Source organism: Protopterus annectens, chromosome 10.part0 (genome assembly GCF_019279795.1).
Source record: "Protopterus annectens isolate FY-2018-M chromosome 10.part0, PAN1.0, whole genome shotgun sequence".
Taxonomy (NCBI): Eukaryota; Metazoa; Chordata; order Ceratodontiformes; family Protopteridae; genus Protopterus; species Protopterus annectens.
This window is the reverse complement of record NC_056744.1, coordinates 1,170,172,268-1,170,189,226: the sequence shown is the minus strand read 5'-3', so window position 1 is coordinate 1,170,189,226 and position 16,959 is coordinate 1,170,172,268. Positions and strand designations below refer to the sequence as shown.

Here is a 16,959-nt window from a genome sequence, read left to right as displayed (position 1 = left end):
TTTAAACAACAGTGAAACAATCAGAGAAATTATAGTAATAAATCACATAGTAACACATATTATCACAGTTCACGTTAGTAATAAAGCTAACAGGATCATTCAGTAATCTCAGTAACATATTTTGGCAGTTACACTTAGTAACAAGAAATCATTTAGTGGAGTAGTGTCTCAGAGATACAGTAGCTTACTATACAATGGAGAAATATCTCTGAGATGCCGGTTGGTACTGTAAATTGTTATGCTTAATGTTGTTATACTTATAATCACATAGGATCAGTATGGGATTAAGTAAGGTTTTCAGTAAGCGTAGAGATATAGTGAACGTGGAGAATAGGAAGAGAGGTGAGGAGGTGAGAAACGGGTTTAGCCTGGTGAGGAGCAGGAGCATAACCAGTTGTCATTTAGGTGGGACTTTGGCAGTTTTTTTTTATGTGCATTAGGTTTCCTGTGTTTAGTGTGTTCTGGGGGGGTGGAGTTCCATGATTTAGTTATGTAGACAATATAGAAAGTCTCCAAAGCTGTTGTTGGATTTTACAACTTCGAGTAGTAATTTTTTTGAGGAGCGTACAGTACTGCTATTGAGGTGGTTTGTACTAGGTCCTGTAGGGATGGACATTTGTTGGGTAAGTAAACTATGGAATGGGCTATGGTAAGTTGGTTTAAGGTTAGAAGGTTGGGCAGCTCTAGCCATTTGAGTTGTTTCAGAGCAAGACAGTGATGGGTTCTGTGGGGCAGGTTAGCGGCAATAATGTTAGAACAAACCTCTGAACCGATAAAGGAACCAATGTAGCAAACAGCAAAATAGTGAAGAAAAAGGCAAACTGGTTTCAACACAGCACTCTTTAATAGCAACACAACAAGGTAAGTGTTTTCACGGATTTCATCCGCTTCCTCAGACCAAAATATTAAAACTCAAGTCACATCTTTAAGGTTAGCTGCAAATCTGGCTATCTTATGGTAGCATGATTCAAGTTTGCTTAAGTTTAATTTTATGATGTTAGCAAATACAGGGGAGGAGTAGAGTAATGTGGATTGTAGGTAGGTCCTGGCAACAGCTTGTCTGGAAGAGTTGTTAAGAAAGGTTTTATTCTGTAAAGAAAACCTAATATGATGTGGACCTTTTTGATGGCATGAGATATAGGTTTGTCAAATTTTAACTTATCATCTAGAACAATACCTAGTAGCTTGGTTTCTGAGGTGGGTTTAATTAAAGTGTGATTGGATGAGGTGATTGTAAAGTCATGATGGGGGGGTTTGTTTTGTGACATTGGTTAGGGAACTGCATTGTTGGGAATAAGGATGAACTGGTATTTTTCTAAGAAAAACTCGACGGCAGTAAAAGATTTTTGAGTAGTCGTTTTAGGGTCGGTGTGGTGCAGATGACAGTGGAGCATCTGCATGTTGTACGACTGAAGCAAGGTTAGTAGTTTTGTGTTAGGTTACTAGTCAGAACTGGGAAGAGCAGAGGCCCAAGAATTCAGCCTTGTGGAACACCTACTGTAATGGGAGTGGGGAGGAGAGGGCATCTTGCCATTTGACCGATTGATAGTGGTCAGGCAGGTAATTTTGGAACCAAATGAGAGTATTTTTTAGATATGTCAAGTGATGCAAACTCATACAGGAGTTGTTCATGGGACACTGCATCAAATATCTTTGATATGTCGAGAAATATGGAGGTAACCATTTGGCCATTGTTTTTTAGTTGGTTGACAGTACTGGTAAATTTGAGGAGTGTCATGGTGGTACTATGGCCTGGTCAAAATCCATGTTGTGCATGGGAAAGGAGCTCATTAGATAGTAGGAGTTGCATTAGTTGAGAGTGGATGCAATTTTCTAAGATTTTAGAAAGAGGGAATAGTATAGATATTGGCCTATAGCTAGACAGATCTAGTGAGGAGCATGGAATTAGTCAATAAGGACATGAGAAACCCAAAGCTGGGCCCATTTCAGTTTGGGTTCATCAAAAGTATGGTATGCTTACTTAACCTGGTGGACTTTTTCAAAAGAGTCACCAAAACAATAGACAAAGACCAGATGTACACACTGCCTGCCTAGATGTGGCCAAAGCTTTTGTCAAATTACACCACTCGGGCATTGCAAAAAGCTTAGTAAATTAGGAATAAACCCCTATGTCATCCACTATATTGCCAAATGGCTCACAGGAAATCAGGATAAGGAAACTACCTTTAAAAAAAAAAAAAAAAAAAAACAGTCACTTGTGGAGTCCTGTTTAGCATCTACTTCTCAGACCTACTACACATCCGCAAATCAAATGGGATCAGAAATACCCAATCCAGAGACCTTAACCTCTTCTGCAACATAAAAGAATGGTTTGGAGGGTCAGGTACACATCCACGGGATACCACTACTCGGCAACATATTTCCCATCCACATAGAACAAAGCTTATCCCTGTCCCTATTCAAAATGCAACTTCGATCATTGGATGGGAATTTAGCCCAGGACTGCCCCCATTGCTCCTGCAGCAGAATCCCCTTTCAATACTCAAATGTATGACCCCAGAAACATTTATAAATGTGAAATAGACATAAAATTTGTGGTAAGGATATTTTGAATGCCTATTGCGATAACATTAAAATGATACTTAAAGATAGTCAAGTATTCACCTATGAACCTATAACTGAGTGTTGAATGAATGACAATTATTTATACCGAATATGCTTTCCATATTACTGTTGTGCTAGCTGCTGTCAAGTATCATGTCTCCTTTAATGCTACAGTACTAATGAGTCCTATTCTGCATAACCTGAGAACAACTTATTTGAAAGACCTAGTTAGGCCATGTAACGGCATTAGAACCATCTACCATGGGGCTGCTGGAGAATCCCCCTGTAGCTGGCTGAGCACCACTGACATGCCAACATTTTTAGTATATGCACAGCCTTGTTAGAATTCTGTACATTGGTGGCTGCCTGGCTGCTCTGTTTAAATAAGCATATGAGGGGAACCAATAGAAGTGCTAACTACATAGTATTTTTGTATACTGTCTAGAACTTATTTTTTTTTTGCCTTTTACTATTTTACTTTGTAATACACTTTCAGCACTTTTCAGAAAGGTGCAACACAAATGAATAAGTAAAAATTAAGAGGTCTCCTAATAAAGATAATCTTCACCTCATATACTGCTGCAGTATCCCTTATTTATACCAGTGACTTCTTAGAGTGCATCTTGACTGAAAACTGTCACCTGAAATCACCTATCCTTTTAATAATGGAAAACAAATACAATTCTAAGCCTCCTTTATGACAACCTCCTTTTTCACACCTTCTGTCCCAGACAGCATCTTCCTTCAAAGTTTCTCATACCACTGCTGTAGCCCAGCACCTTACTCTGTTAACTGTGCTGGAATGGGAATTATCACTTCTGTGTTCCTATCCATAGTTCAGTCTGCTTCAGATCACTTCTTTTATTTTCTTTGTGCTCCACTTATCCTGTTTGAATGTACTGTTTTTCTGCTCTGTATCTACACTATCCACATATTGCCTGTATAAGTTGATCTTTCACCTTTCCTTTGATCTACTCCAGAGGTCCATCATCATTTTACCAAGTCTATATAATTTTCTCAGCATTGCAGTCAACCTCACTCCTGAAGAATCAAGGACTGAAGGAAGAAAGCTGAAAACAATCAAGAACAAAAGCATAAAGCCAATGACACTTTTTAAACATTTGGAAAACTACTCGCCCCCCCAAAAAAATGGATACTAGCTCATCAGGGCCTACCCAATAAAACTTCAAAAGGCAGAAAGAAGCCACCAAATGTAATCCTTACCTGTACTATCTTAAGGCAATAAGAGGAACAAACAAACTTTTAAATACTTACAATGTACACGGTTTTGTATTAGAACATTAGCCCACCAGATGAGCAGTAGCAAGGACCACCATGACATTTATTTTTAGAAGTGCTTTGAATAAACATCGGAAAACCATCGTCTGCAAAATGAATATGCAAAGCATTGTAATTATTTCAATACAAACCCTTTTCTCCCTTATTTGCTGGTACCAGAATTGTGATACGACAGCTGTCCAATTTCCAGTGATCAAAAGCTTTGATATATTATATTATCTATTCAAACGAACACAGAATATGCTGCATTTATAAAATGTATTACACTATTACACTATGAGACTTAAAATTACAATTCTTTAAAAGGTGAGGGGTGTGAACACACAATATGCTGTGTGTATACAAAGTATTACAGCATCAGACCAGTTGTTTTACATTAAGAAGGTTTGTGGTCTGCACTGTTGTGCAGGACAGGTAGCTTACATCCTTCTAAGTTGGGAGTTGCTGATAGAAGGCTTAGTGTCTGTTATTCCAAAAGTGTATTAGTTCAGGTTTAAGCACTTGGGCTTCGGGCCAGTTATTTTACTGTTAGTCTGCACTCGTGTGGGAGGAGAGGGTAGATTCTGCCCTTCTGAGCTAGGAGTTTCTGGTTAAAGGCTTATTGTGCCTGCTTATTTCAACTGCTTCTTTCTGAAACTGGTACGCCTTGTTTGCTGTAGCATAGACTAAATTCAGACCTGCTGAATCTAGCTTTGGTTGTATAACTTGAGCACTAATCCAGACCATCTTTTTTTGGAGAAGGTCCCCTGCACCCTAGTGGCAGGAGTGTGCAGTTAGAACTTGTCTGATCGAAGACTGCTGGAACGGGGCTCAGTTTTTAGCTTTCTATAGGTTAATTTGTTTAAATCAGTTTGCTCATTTGCTACTGTTATATTAAAAAATAAATAAATAAATAAAAATAAACTTTATGCATCGCCACTTAGCTAGGGCTAAACTATTCCCAGCGCCATAAAGTCTGCTCTTCAAATTTTCCCTTAGAACTAGCCAGTTTTTTTTTAGTTTTAGCACTCAAATCCGTTTCTTTGAGCTCATCACTTGTTCAGGACTCGTTGTAAGCACTAAATAAGCTACAAATTACTACAGCACTCAACTTTCCTCATTTGTCTAGAGGAAAACAGTTTTTAGTACTTAATAAATAAGCACCTACCAGGCATGTGCAAGGGTCAGCTCCTGGTGTTTACTACTGTCTATCTGATGAATCTGAGCATCTTGGGGCAATGCAGCAATTGCCTCATGTACACAGACAACCCTCTCCTCCTACCACCCAACACCACAACCTGTGAGAGATGCACTTATATAGCCAAACTGGAAGGAAAGCTCTCTTCACCCAAGACTGGACTAGACAGTCAAGAGGAGAAGGCAAACACTTGCACCACACCACACTCATGACACAGTCCCTCAAAACCTATACCACCAAAACAGACAGATAGAAACACAAAACGCACACCTACATTTGCGGAGGCTCTCAATAAAAATTTGCTCAAGCAACAGAGACCTCCAAAGCAGAAATGCAAGCAACCTCCACCCACCCCCAAACACAACCCAAATGACACATAGCCCACAAATTCAGTGTGCCACTCAACCACAGCCCATAAGACATAGCAATGTACCCAACACTCTAGTCATAGGTGACTCTAAAGTCAGGCACACTGATGTTCCACTCACCAGGCTAAACAAGGAGAAAGTTAGGATCCGCCACATAACGCACGCACTCAGGTCACTCCATAACAAGTACAAATATGACTCTGTCATTGTCCATGTTGGTGTGAATGATCCGAGATATACCTCCCTGGACTGCATGAAAAGAGATATGGAGGAGCTCTCCGATCCTGTAGCCCAGGCAGGTATGACCCTAGCCCTGAGTAGCATCCTGCCATCATCCAGAATGATACCACAGTACACGGACAACATGATTGACTTCAACAATTGGCTAAGCTTCTGGTGTCATTCTAAGGGGATCCAGTATCTGTCTGCCTGGGATGACATGATAGACAGACCATGATGCTTTGCCAGAGATGGCCTGCACCTGTCGCCCCTGGGATTCTGGATACTGGCTAAAGCTCTTGCCATCTCTATAGTGCCTTTTTTAGGCAAGGTTCAAATAACAAATTCACCACCATAACAGGTACAAGCAAGCAAAATCTGAGGGTAATGCTACTCAGTGCTAGAAGTCTAAACCTCAAAATGCATTCACTCGAGGCACTCCTTAAAATGGAGAACATCGACATCTGTGCAGTAACAGAGACCTGGTTCAAGACTCCAGAGAGCATCCCTGCATTACTAGGCTATAATTCATACCACACATTTTAGCCACCTAACCTGGACTGAAACACTAAAGGCGGAGGCGTGTCCATATTCATTAAGGATATCCACACCTCCAGGCTAGTTGCTCAGCATCCAAGATTATCCGAGTGCAACTAATTCTGGGCAAGACCGCAATCCAAATTGAAACTTGCTACAGATCCCCCACCATGCCCCAGCATCCTCACTCCCTCATGTCTTGATGCACTGGAAAATATTAGGGTACAACCCAACACCCTCAAAATGGGTGATTTCAACTACCCCACCATTAACTGGAAAAACTACTCATGTACCAACTCTTCTGCTCAACGTTTTCTGGAATTCATAAATTCCAACTCCTTGGATCAACTTATCCACACTCCCACCAGGGGCAGCAATATCCTAGACCTGGTCATTACCAACATGGAAGACCGGTGTTCCCCACTAGAGGTCAATTCCTTGTTGGTCAGATCCAACCACAAGTTAATCACCCTAGACATCCACATATTGCCCCCCACCCCCCATTAGGGAAACCACCGTAAAAAAAACTTCTCCAAAGCCAACTTCATGCTTCTTCAAATAGAAGTGGCAAACTTCACGACTGCTGAATCCTACACAAATGCACTTTATAAGCACTTACACGAGTGCATGGATTGTGCCATCTCTAACAGAACCAAGGTGCTATCCTCCAAAAAAAGGAAGCCAATCTGGTGGTCCCCTGCCATAAACAAACTCTACAACAGAAGAAAGATACTGTTGCAAAAAAGAGTAAACTCTCATGATTGGAGGAACTCCCTGGTCAGCCTCAGTAAGAAGCTGAGATCTCTCATACAATCCTCCGAAGCTAGTTACGAAAACAAAATCGCCACCGATTCTAAAGACAACCACAAGGCATTCTATAGCTATGTCAAGAATCTCAATGGCAACACTCAGATCTGCTCTGAGTTGCAGCACAATGGCACTAAATATACAGAACCAACCGATATTGCCAACATCCTGGCAGATAGGTTCAGTGCTAACTTTACCCCCCTCTCACCCCCTAAAGGGCCCATCTCTATACCGGAAGAATGCAAAGTTCCTGTAATCATGGCTGCAAAGGTAAAACCACACTCTCCAAAGCCAAGAACATAGCACCCATGGGACCTGACAACATCCCAGGCTGCGTTCTACATGAACTACAAAATGAACTGGCACCCCACCCAAGCACCATGTTCAATCATAGCCTCACCTCAGCCTTTGTGACCACTGAATGGCACACAGCGACGGTTATCCCACTCCACAAAAGGGAAGCCACCACAGACCCTGGGAACTACCACCCCATTAGCCTAACGAGCCTGGTCTGCAAGCCCATGGAACGTATCATCATGGAACTTATAAACAAAGACATTGGTAATCTCCAAACTATGGACCCCACCCAGTTCGGGTTTGTAAAAGGCAGATCATGTCTCCTAAACCTGATAGACTTCTTTTCTTTGAAGCAGTCACCAAAGCCGTAGACGAGAGTAAGGTGGTTTACTCAGCCTATCTAGATCTCACCAAGGTTTCCGACACCATCCCCCACTCTGGAATTATAGATAACGCACTAAACTAGGTATAAATCCCTATGTCACAAGATGGGTTGCCAAGTGGCTCACTGACAGAACCCACACTGTGAAAGTAGCAGACTGCAAATTCGACTTCAGACCAGTGACAAGTGGAGTACCACAGGGTTCAGTCCTGGGTCCTCTCGTTTGGTATCTACTTTTCTGAAGTAGACCAACACAGAAGGTCTTTGGCTAACGAAGTTCACAGATGACTGCAAACTAGGAGCCATAAGCGAAACTCCTAACGATGTGGACATCTTACAAAAGGGCCTCACTGAGACAGATACCTGGTGTCAAAGCCATGGCCTCAAGCTCAATGCCAAAAAGTGCATTATCATCCCCTTTGGTAAAAACTCTGTACCCATGAGCTATCACATAGGTGGTAGCCTACTTAACACCGAAAGTGTGATAAGAGACCTTGGGTCACAGTTGGACAGTAGTCTCTCCTTTGATAATCACATCGCCACAATAGTCAGGACATTCTTCTACGTGGCACACCTCATCACAAAAGGTTTCTCATCCAGGAAAAAAAAGAGGTCATTCTTTCCCTCTACTCGTCACTCATTAGACCCATTATAGAGTACAATGCCCCTTTTGGTATGTACCTCACAAAACATCTACAACAACTGGAAAGGCCACAGAAATACCTCAAAAAGAGGATTAGCAGCCTCAAACAGATGCCCTACGCAGACAGTCGCAAAACATTCCAGCTTTACTCCCGTTGCATATTGCCTACTCAGAGGCGATCTCTGCCTAACATACAAAGCTATGTCAAACCCAGAGCTGCTGGACATGCTGCACCTAAAGAAATCCCAATCCCTCCAAGCTACATGCTCTAGGGACCTAAACCTTGTCACCACAATAAACAGGACATGCTGGAGGGATAGATTCCTGTCCCAGAGACTTCCTATACTCTGGAACAAGCTACCCATCTATGTCAAACAAAGTTCTTCATTTGCACTCTTCAAGAAAAATCTTGATGAGTGGATGGGAAATAGGAAATACACCCCGGGGATCACTTCTTTGTCTCTGCTGGACAGTGGCACAGGAAAATAACTTTCTTGGGTGGCGTAAGCTATGGTACCTTGCTGGCTAGGCTTACGTAGGCCCTTGGGCTGATAGCCTAGTACCTACCTATGAACCTATGTTGCAGTTACTTGAAAACAGTATTTTTCATTCTTCTAGTACCTACCTATGAACCTATGTTGCAGTTACTTGAAAACAGTGTTTTTCATCCTCCACAGAAGTGTGTTTTGCTTCAAGTGTTTTGTGTTTGGACCTACAAAGGTTCTGACCCGCTAATAGTTGAACCTGCATTTCTTTCCTACGCCTGCTGATATTGCTGCTAATTTTTTCATTTTATCTGAGTGCTGCCTCTTTCCTACAGCAATCTAGTTATGCCAAAATTGTGCAACCCTGACATTTTTTATTCTGTGTTGGTTGCTCTCACATGTTGCTGTTGCTCACTCTCTATCTCTGTTCTCTTCCCACAAAGTCATGGTCACTTCTGTTGCCTTTATTCAGTATTTAAAGTAATTATTAAAGAATGTGACTACAATTGTTAATATTATGTCTTCAAATATTTCATACCAACTGTAGATTGGGAATTACATTTGCAAAGTGTGCCACCGTAAATCACTTCTTGCTCATCTTCTGTGCAATACAGTAGAACGTGAATGTTAGCCCATGTTTTGTAAGCCACAACAAAACAGTATGGCTCATGTAGTGTCTGGTGCCACTCCCCATTCTAGCATACAGCCCCCCTCAACTATTCAATGTGTTAAAAACAGTCAGACAATGAATATTCACCATCATCATCATCATCCCCTTTTTCCCCATTTACATGGGGTCGGGGTATCGTATTAACTGTCGCCAACTCTCTCGATTCAGTGCCACTCTCCTGCCTTCTTCAACACTCATGCCTGACTGTCGCAGATCTTCTTTCACACAATCCATCCACCTCTTTGCTGGACGCCCTCGCTTCCTCTTATCTTCTTCCTGTCTGTCCCAAATCTCCCTCACCAGATTGTTTTCTGCTTTTCTACACATGTGCCCATACCATCGTAATCTGTTCTCTTTGATGTTTTCTGCAATTGGAGCTACTTTGGCTTCTGCTCTATGTCCTCATTTCTTCGCCTGTCCTGCAGTGTGCATCCTACCACCTTTCTCAGGCGTCATTTCCATCACCTCTAGCTTCTTCAGCTGTTCTGCCTTTACTGCCCAGGTTTCTGTACCATACAGTAGTACTGGTCGCACCACTGTCTTGTACACCTTACTTTTCAGCTTCTTTGGCATTCTTCTGTCATATACTACACCTGATACTCTATGCCAGTTGGCTGCAGCCCCTCTGATTCTAGCTTTGACCTCTTCATTCAGACTACCCTTCTCCTCAACCACCCCTCCCAGATACTTAAAGCTGTTTACCTGTTCCACTATCTTCCCATCTATCTCTATTCTCAGCTTCTTCTGATTTCCCCAATCTGCTGCCATTACCACTGTCTTATCTGTGCTTAGTTTCATCCCATGTGCCTTCAGATTTGCATTCCATTGTCCTAACCTTTGCTGAAGTTCTAGATGAGAGTCTGCCTGTACTGCCACATCGTCTGCATACAGCAGCTTTGTTGCTCTGACCCCTCCAACCTGTTTGCTGACGTAGTCCTACCTAAAATATTCACCATGTCACTAGATAATCTGCAAGGGTTGTCACTCACCCGTGCTAACGTCACACGGGCTTGTCCTATCAATCATGTTAGCCACGCCCACCCATGCGCGACCGTGAACACTTTGGAAAACAGTGTATGAAGAACATTAGTAATGTGCAGAATTATTAATGACTTTAACCCTCACAAGGAGAAGGAAAGGTATGTCCTCTTCCACATCGGGAGGATACTAAGTATACGGATTTATTTGTTACTTTACCGACCCAGCCTAATGCACCTAAAGCTACCTTCTATTCTGTACAGGTGCGTTTACTGTCACACAGTCTGCTACACATTGTTTACTTTTTTAGCAGATGCCATTCATTTGCATACAATATGACCAGATGATTAATAAAAAAGTACATTAACTGCGCCAAATAATCAATGCCGTTAGGAGATGCCATTCAGTTGCATAAAATATGACCAGATGATTAATAAACAAGTACATTAACTGCGCCAACTCATCAATGCCGCACCCACTTCACTACTGTCCGCACTATACACACAAGCTTAACACCTCAAAACGTGAATGGTTAAAACTGGTAATCCTTCCTTCACCCCCGTATTAGTTCCTTTATTTTTTAAAAGACAATTAATTAATGCAGTACTCAGGAAGAGCAGTTATGTCACATTATATAAAATACTGAAAACAAAAAAATGATGCAATTTAACAGACATCACTAAACGCAGGGGAAAAAACAGCTCTACAAACCAGCCGAAAATTCGATTCACAGAACCACCGGTAGAAAACTTTCAAAACCTTTGTAGGCACTCTAATAAACATAGGAAACCAACTTGCAGGTTCCACGCTTAACACCATTCGTTGGGACCTACTGTACAGCTGAGGCTTCCGTTTCCGGGTTTGTACGGTATTTTTTTGGGGGGGAGGACAAGTTGATTTTGATTCATCCTTCTCATCTGTCCCTGATTTGGGTTGAAAGTTTAGGTCAGTCAGTCCTTCCTAAACCTGGTGTTTTTGGATGACAAAAATGTGGATTACACTTAATAAGGATAATAATCAGTTGCTTCAGAAAATGTATGCTATTTCTTTTTATTCTACCAACATCTCAAGTTAATAGTACTAATAGTTTTAAGAAGTGCACGATTGTCTTTTGATTCATACCTCTTAAATGTCCAGGTTTTTGCCTAAAAATGCTGCGGTTTTCTGAGAAATTACAGAGGACTGAACCCACTAAATGATGACAGACAGTTGAGTTTCAGACTTCGTATCATTCAGAAGTTGCAAGATAATGCAAAATTATTGTAACATTTTAGCTGTATAGGAGCACTATTTAAAAATCTATCCCCGATTTTGTGTCTTTGTCTCCCAATTATTTTTGTATTTGCCCAGAATTCTTGCACTAAAAAGGAGAAAGGTATGTCCTGATTATTTCCGGAGTTGTTCCGCATTCTGGAAGTAAGCAGTTAACAGCTATACTCTGGATGATTATGAAGGTTTGGTGTAGTTTCCTTTACAAAGGTGCCCTGTTGATCCAGTTAGTGTGAAAACATACTGTTGCTTAACTTTTGTCCTTGTTTTTGCAATACTTTCCCCTGTTTGAGCAGCTGCACTCTTAGGACAAAATATTTTCTAACTGTTCCAGAAAACTGACTGAAACACGTACATATACTAAGAAACAATAACATAAAAGTGTGAGGAACCTATATTTTAGTATTAAACAAACCAGGTCCTTTCCACTGATTGCTGGTATTATTCTATATTTCTTAACAACTGTTCAACTTTGAGCATTTAAAAATATGTTTCTTAAAAAAAAAACGCCCACTTTGGATATTTGAAAAGGTAGCAACCCAAAATTTTATGTTAATAGCAGAAAGAAGCACAAGTGTGGACAACCCTGTTTTATGTAACTAGCTAGCTACCACCTTGTAACAGCACCACCATCACTGCCTACACCAAATGGATAAAGCCCCCAAATTACCAACATTTTTAAATATTAGTTACAAGACTCGGGCATTTGATTATATAGTAACATAAATTATCTTATTCTACTTTGTTCTGAGCAAGATGTCCTTACCTGTAATGTGCATCACCAGTAATCACCCTCTCTTCACATAATATATGACCGAGACAGAGAGAGAAACATAATTTCAAGTCTAAATCAGAGATGGTTGAGAAGAACACTGCTACCTATTCCAGACACCCTTGAATGACTATGTAGTCTTCATTCTTACTGGTAGCCTGTCCACTAATCTGTGTAAGAAAAATATACTTTATCTCAACTGAAATTAGTGTTTCCAGTTCAGTAGTCTTGCCCTTTTCTTCCTCCTGCTATCATCACTATTTAAATGTATTAAACTGTACTGCTGCATTTTTTTATGAACCCATATCATATCCCCATTTCCTGATTTCTTCCAGTATAAAAAAGACTTAACTTCTCCAGTCTTTTGTTTTATCCTTTATTCTCCAGTCCGATTATTATCCTTCTAGCCTTCCTCTGGATTTTCACAACTAACTTGCATGTGCATATGATATCCCAGCTCTAACACAGAGGGATGAAACCCTAATTATTGTCCAGATGACGAGTTCAAAAGGAACTCGAGCACTGGAGGAGCCAAAGAGGGGTTTGGGAATAGTGGTTGCAGTCAGATGAGCACTACTAGTCAAGTGGAGGCTTGCTAGGTGCCAAAATTGCCAGGACTCCGAACATATGCACTTCTCCCAAGCCAGTGATAGTTAGCTGTCATTGTGTGTGTTGCTGTAACATGTACACACATAGGAATGGTGTAGGAGGCCCCTGCAGATCCCTGACAGCTATTGGGAATAATGTCTGTAAGATCACTGAGGAGCCTAGCTCAGTTTCTCTGTTCTCCCAGAGCACTATCTGATTAAGTGACTTGATCAGTCAACACAGTAGGCAAATGGAGGCTGAGAGAATCAGACTGTGGACTACAGGAAGTATGTTGTTAATAACTCTTAGTCCTAATGCTTTGTGCTGACAGTAAGATGAGTGCTCATATCAGTCGCTAGCATGTGGGGGGTTTAGGACTTAATTAGCAGTGACCTTACTGCTGGGATGCTGGCAAGGACACTTGGAACCTTCACGGATGACTGGAAGATGATGCCCTTTGGCCAGCTGCCACCCTGATTTTGGAGATTCCCCAGTAACAAAGGAAAGAATGGGCTCAAGACCCATGGAGGAGACTTGATCGTCAGCAGGCACATAGGTAACAAGATATAGGGGGAAAACATGTAAATGTGATAGTTAATTTTAAATCCCCCCAGGTTATGCAGTAGTAAGCCATGCTCACTAGATAAGCTGTCTGGTATGGCACGCATGCTATGAAGAACAGTAACAAGTACTGGGAGCTCCCCAGTAGCAACAGAATGAATGGGCTCAGGACTTGTAGAGTTATAGTCAGCAGGCATAGGGACAACAATGATAAAGGAAAAATGTATGCTTGATAATTGTTCAGTTTGCTTACACCTTCCCCCAACCAAATACGCATTTTATAAAGTGAATGCTCAGTATCCTGAAATTGGAATGCTGAATAGTTAAAGCAATCAGGGTGTCCATTTTAAATCAAGCATTTACTAATAGAAAAAGTCCAGCAGCAAAATCTAAACTGGTAAAGCATACCACTAAACTAAATGAAACAACTACAACTGCTTTAAAACCTAAGTCAATGTTCTTCCCATATATAGAGCTGCAGAACACTGTAAAAGAAATAAAAGCAGCAAACAAGAATGTAACGCTTGATTGTTACCGATTTCCATGCAGTTTGGGGAATAGAAACAGCAGCAGTATCCCCAAACTGCATGGAAAGCACAAAATGCACTGAAATGCAAACACTGTTTAGTATATGATTTAAATAAAAATAATAAATTTACCAACTATAAAATGAATGAACACGGTTTACTATGTCATTTAAATAAAAAATACATTTACCAAATATAAAACTAATGAACAGCCAACTACTGACTACTATAAACTATGCAATTATACTTTATTGTTATTCCAAATGTTGTGTCCTGTGCAAGCATCAGCACATACAGGCTGAATGCATGAGAAGTAAATGCTTTAAATGTACTGTACAATGCAGAAGCTGCAGAGAAACATGAAAGTCCATTTGCACAAGGACATTATGTAGAAAAGATAAGCCTTTTTTCTTAAATAATGCCAGTGTATAATAGAAATAATACATAACGTTGTGTGGATAATGTTGGATTTACCCAGACTTGCTTTGCATTTGATCATTCCGGCTTCAATCTTGTGATCAAACCATGACAACTATGGGTAAATTCAGCATTGCTACAACTTATTGCTAAAGTAAGCGATGTCTACAGGCTAACCTACCTGTTATGACAAACAGCCTTAAAAGAACTTTAATAAGTCTCCAACGTGATGGAAAAAGCATATTTTTTGAAAATTAATAATTTTGTTCCAGCTTTATAGGACTAGTGCCATTACTCTTATTAACCATGATAACAGTTCAACTAATTTAAAACAGTAACTTTTCAGAATATTTGTTGCAGTTAAGGGAGATAATAGCCCCCTTCCAACAGCATGTGCATGTTTAAGTGTTGTTTTAGTCATTCCCCCCAGCAGCTACACCACACCTATACCTGCACAAAAATCACTAAAGGTGATTACAATAAATTATCACTGTGCCTATTTGAAAGGGGTTATTTAAACTTAGTTTCCTTCTGTCTTTAAGGGTGTCTTTATTTCAGATGTGCCCTGACAAAAAGATCTCTGGAATAACACCTGCAACAACTTGAGAGGCCTCAAAAATACCTCACCAAGAGGATAACGGGCCTAAAACAGATGCCCTATGTCACCAGGTTAAAAATACTTCAACTGTACTCTGTTGCATACCGGCTACTCAGAGGTGATCTCTGCCTGACATACAATGCTATGTCAAACCCAAATTGCTGGAAATGCTCTACCTAAGGAAAACCCAATCTACCCGAGCTACACTATCTAGGGACCTTAATTTGACAACTGCAATAAACAGTACTTGTTGGAGGGATAGATTCGTGTCCCAGAGACTCCCCCTGCTCTGGAATAGGGTCCCCATATATGTGAGGCAGAGCTCCTCATTAACGCTCTTCAAGAGGAATCTTGATGAGTGGACAGGGAACAGGAAATTCACCCCGGGAATCACTTCTGTGACCCTGCTCGACAGAGGCGCAGGTAACTAAACCACATGGGAGGTGCAAGCCAAAACAATTTGGCTAGGCTTATTTATGCCCTACTGCCAATAGCCTAGTATCTACCTATGAACCTATGAATAGTAGTATAATCTGTTTCCTGAGTTACTTCTAATATACATCCTAGCCTTTTATTGGCTTTGGCGAAATCTTTATCAGCTTGTGTCCAGTGGCTAATTTCTCCAGTTACTAGTCTACTGCTCTGAGGTCCATGTCTTTTTTGTGATCTCAAGGTAAAACACACAACTGGTATTTTGCTTTGGGTTTGTTAAGCACCAGATTAAGTATACATTTTTTAATTCAAACTAATTTGCTTCTTCTTCTAATGTGATACTCTTCCTAGATCCCTTTGTAGGATTGTTTCCACTCTTCCCCACTGACCTAGTACATAAGGTATAGTACTCCTGTTTATTTTGCAGTTTTAACCCAGGAATGAACACAGCCATTAGTTATCTGGCATCAATCAGCAGATGTGCAGGTCAGTGATCTAGGCGCAGACTCATGCTACACTAAGCATGGCTGAGATTGTGAGTTTGTTGTGTTGACTGCAAAAGATACTGCAAATAATTTAGGGACTGCAGTATGACCTGCAGTGCATACTGAATGACATGGCATATAGTGACCCAGACCAAACATGCCTGTTGATGAGAGCAGTGGTAGCCCATATGATATCCATTGGTGCATCCATAAAAATACCATCAAAATTCCACAGTGCCATGCAGGGATCCAGATGCTTAGTGCACAGGCCAGAGACTACATCACTATCACCCTGACTATTGCTGCCTTCACCTTTAGGCATGAGGATTGGGTTGAGGATGATGCTCATCCAGTTACACTGCAGGGATGACCCACCAGAGCAGATGCTCTGGGTCCCACAGTTTCATGCAATCCCTATCCCCCGTTGGCTCCTGGCTATAATGCCTAGGCATGGCAACTGTTGGCATCATTCACTATCCATCTGTCATCTCCCCACATGGAAGGGCCACAGTGGGGTTGCCAAATATGCCTCCAAAGTGCTACACCCTCCATCATGCAGGACACATCCAGCCTCAGCACGGCAGGGTTATGCAGCAGGCATGGCCAGTTTTCATGACATGAAAGCTCCACTCAGATACTGGAGGATGTCATTCCTAATCCCCTCCAAACCTGCTATCCATGTACACGGCTGACACTTCCACTTCTTATAGCCCTTACACCTGTGGTAGGGTTGCTGTCACCTGTCACTGACATTTGTGCAAATGATAATTATGACTGTGCCCTGACAACCCCTCTGGCCTGTGTGGGTAAATACATGTTTAATGCAAGCTGTGGCCAACCTGTGTAGTGTAATGCAGATCATGGGTGCAACTTATTGCACTTG

The 16,959-nt window shown here is 41.2% G+C and overlaps 1 protein-coding gene across 1 annotated transcript in view; it reads right to left on the bottom strand.

The window, feature by feature from the left end:
* Positions 1-11,273, bottom strand: part of AKR1A1 (aldo-keto reductase family 1 member A1) — a 539,772-nt gene extending 528,499 nt beyond the window's left edge. Inside the window, exon 1 of the mRNA XM_044085914.1 lies at positions 11,139-11,273. Within this exon, the coding sequence (XP_043941849.1) occupies positions 11,139-11,246 (108 nt within the window). The 5' untranslated portion in view covers positions 11,247-11,273. The remainder of the gene's footprint in view (positions 1-11,138) is intronic.
* Between the last annotated feature and the right edge of the window lie 5,686 nt (positions 11,274-16,959).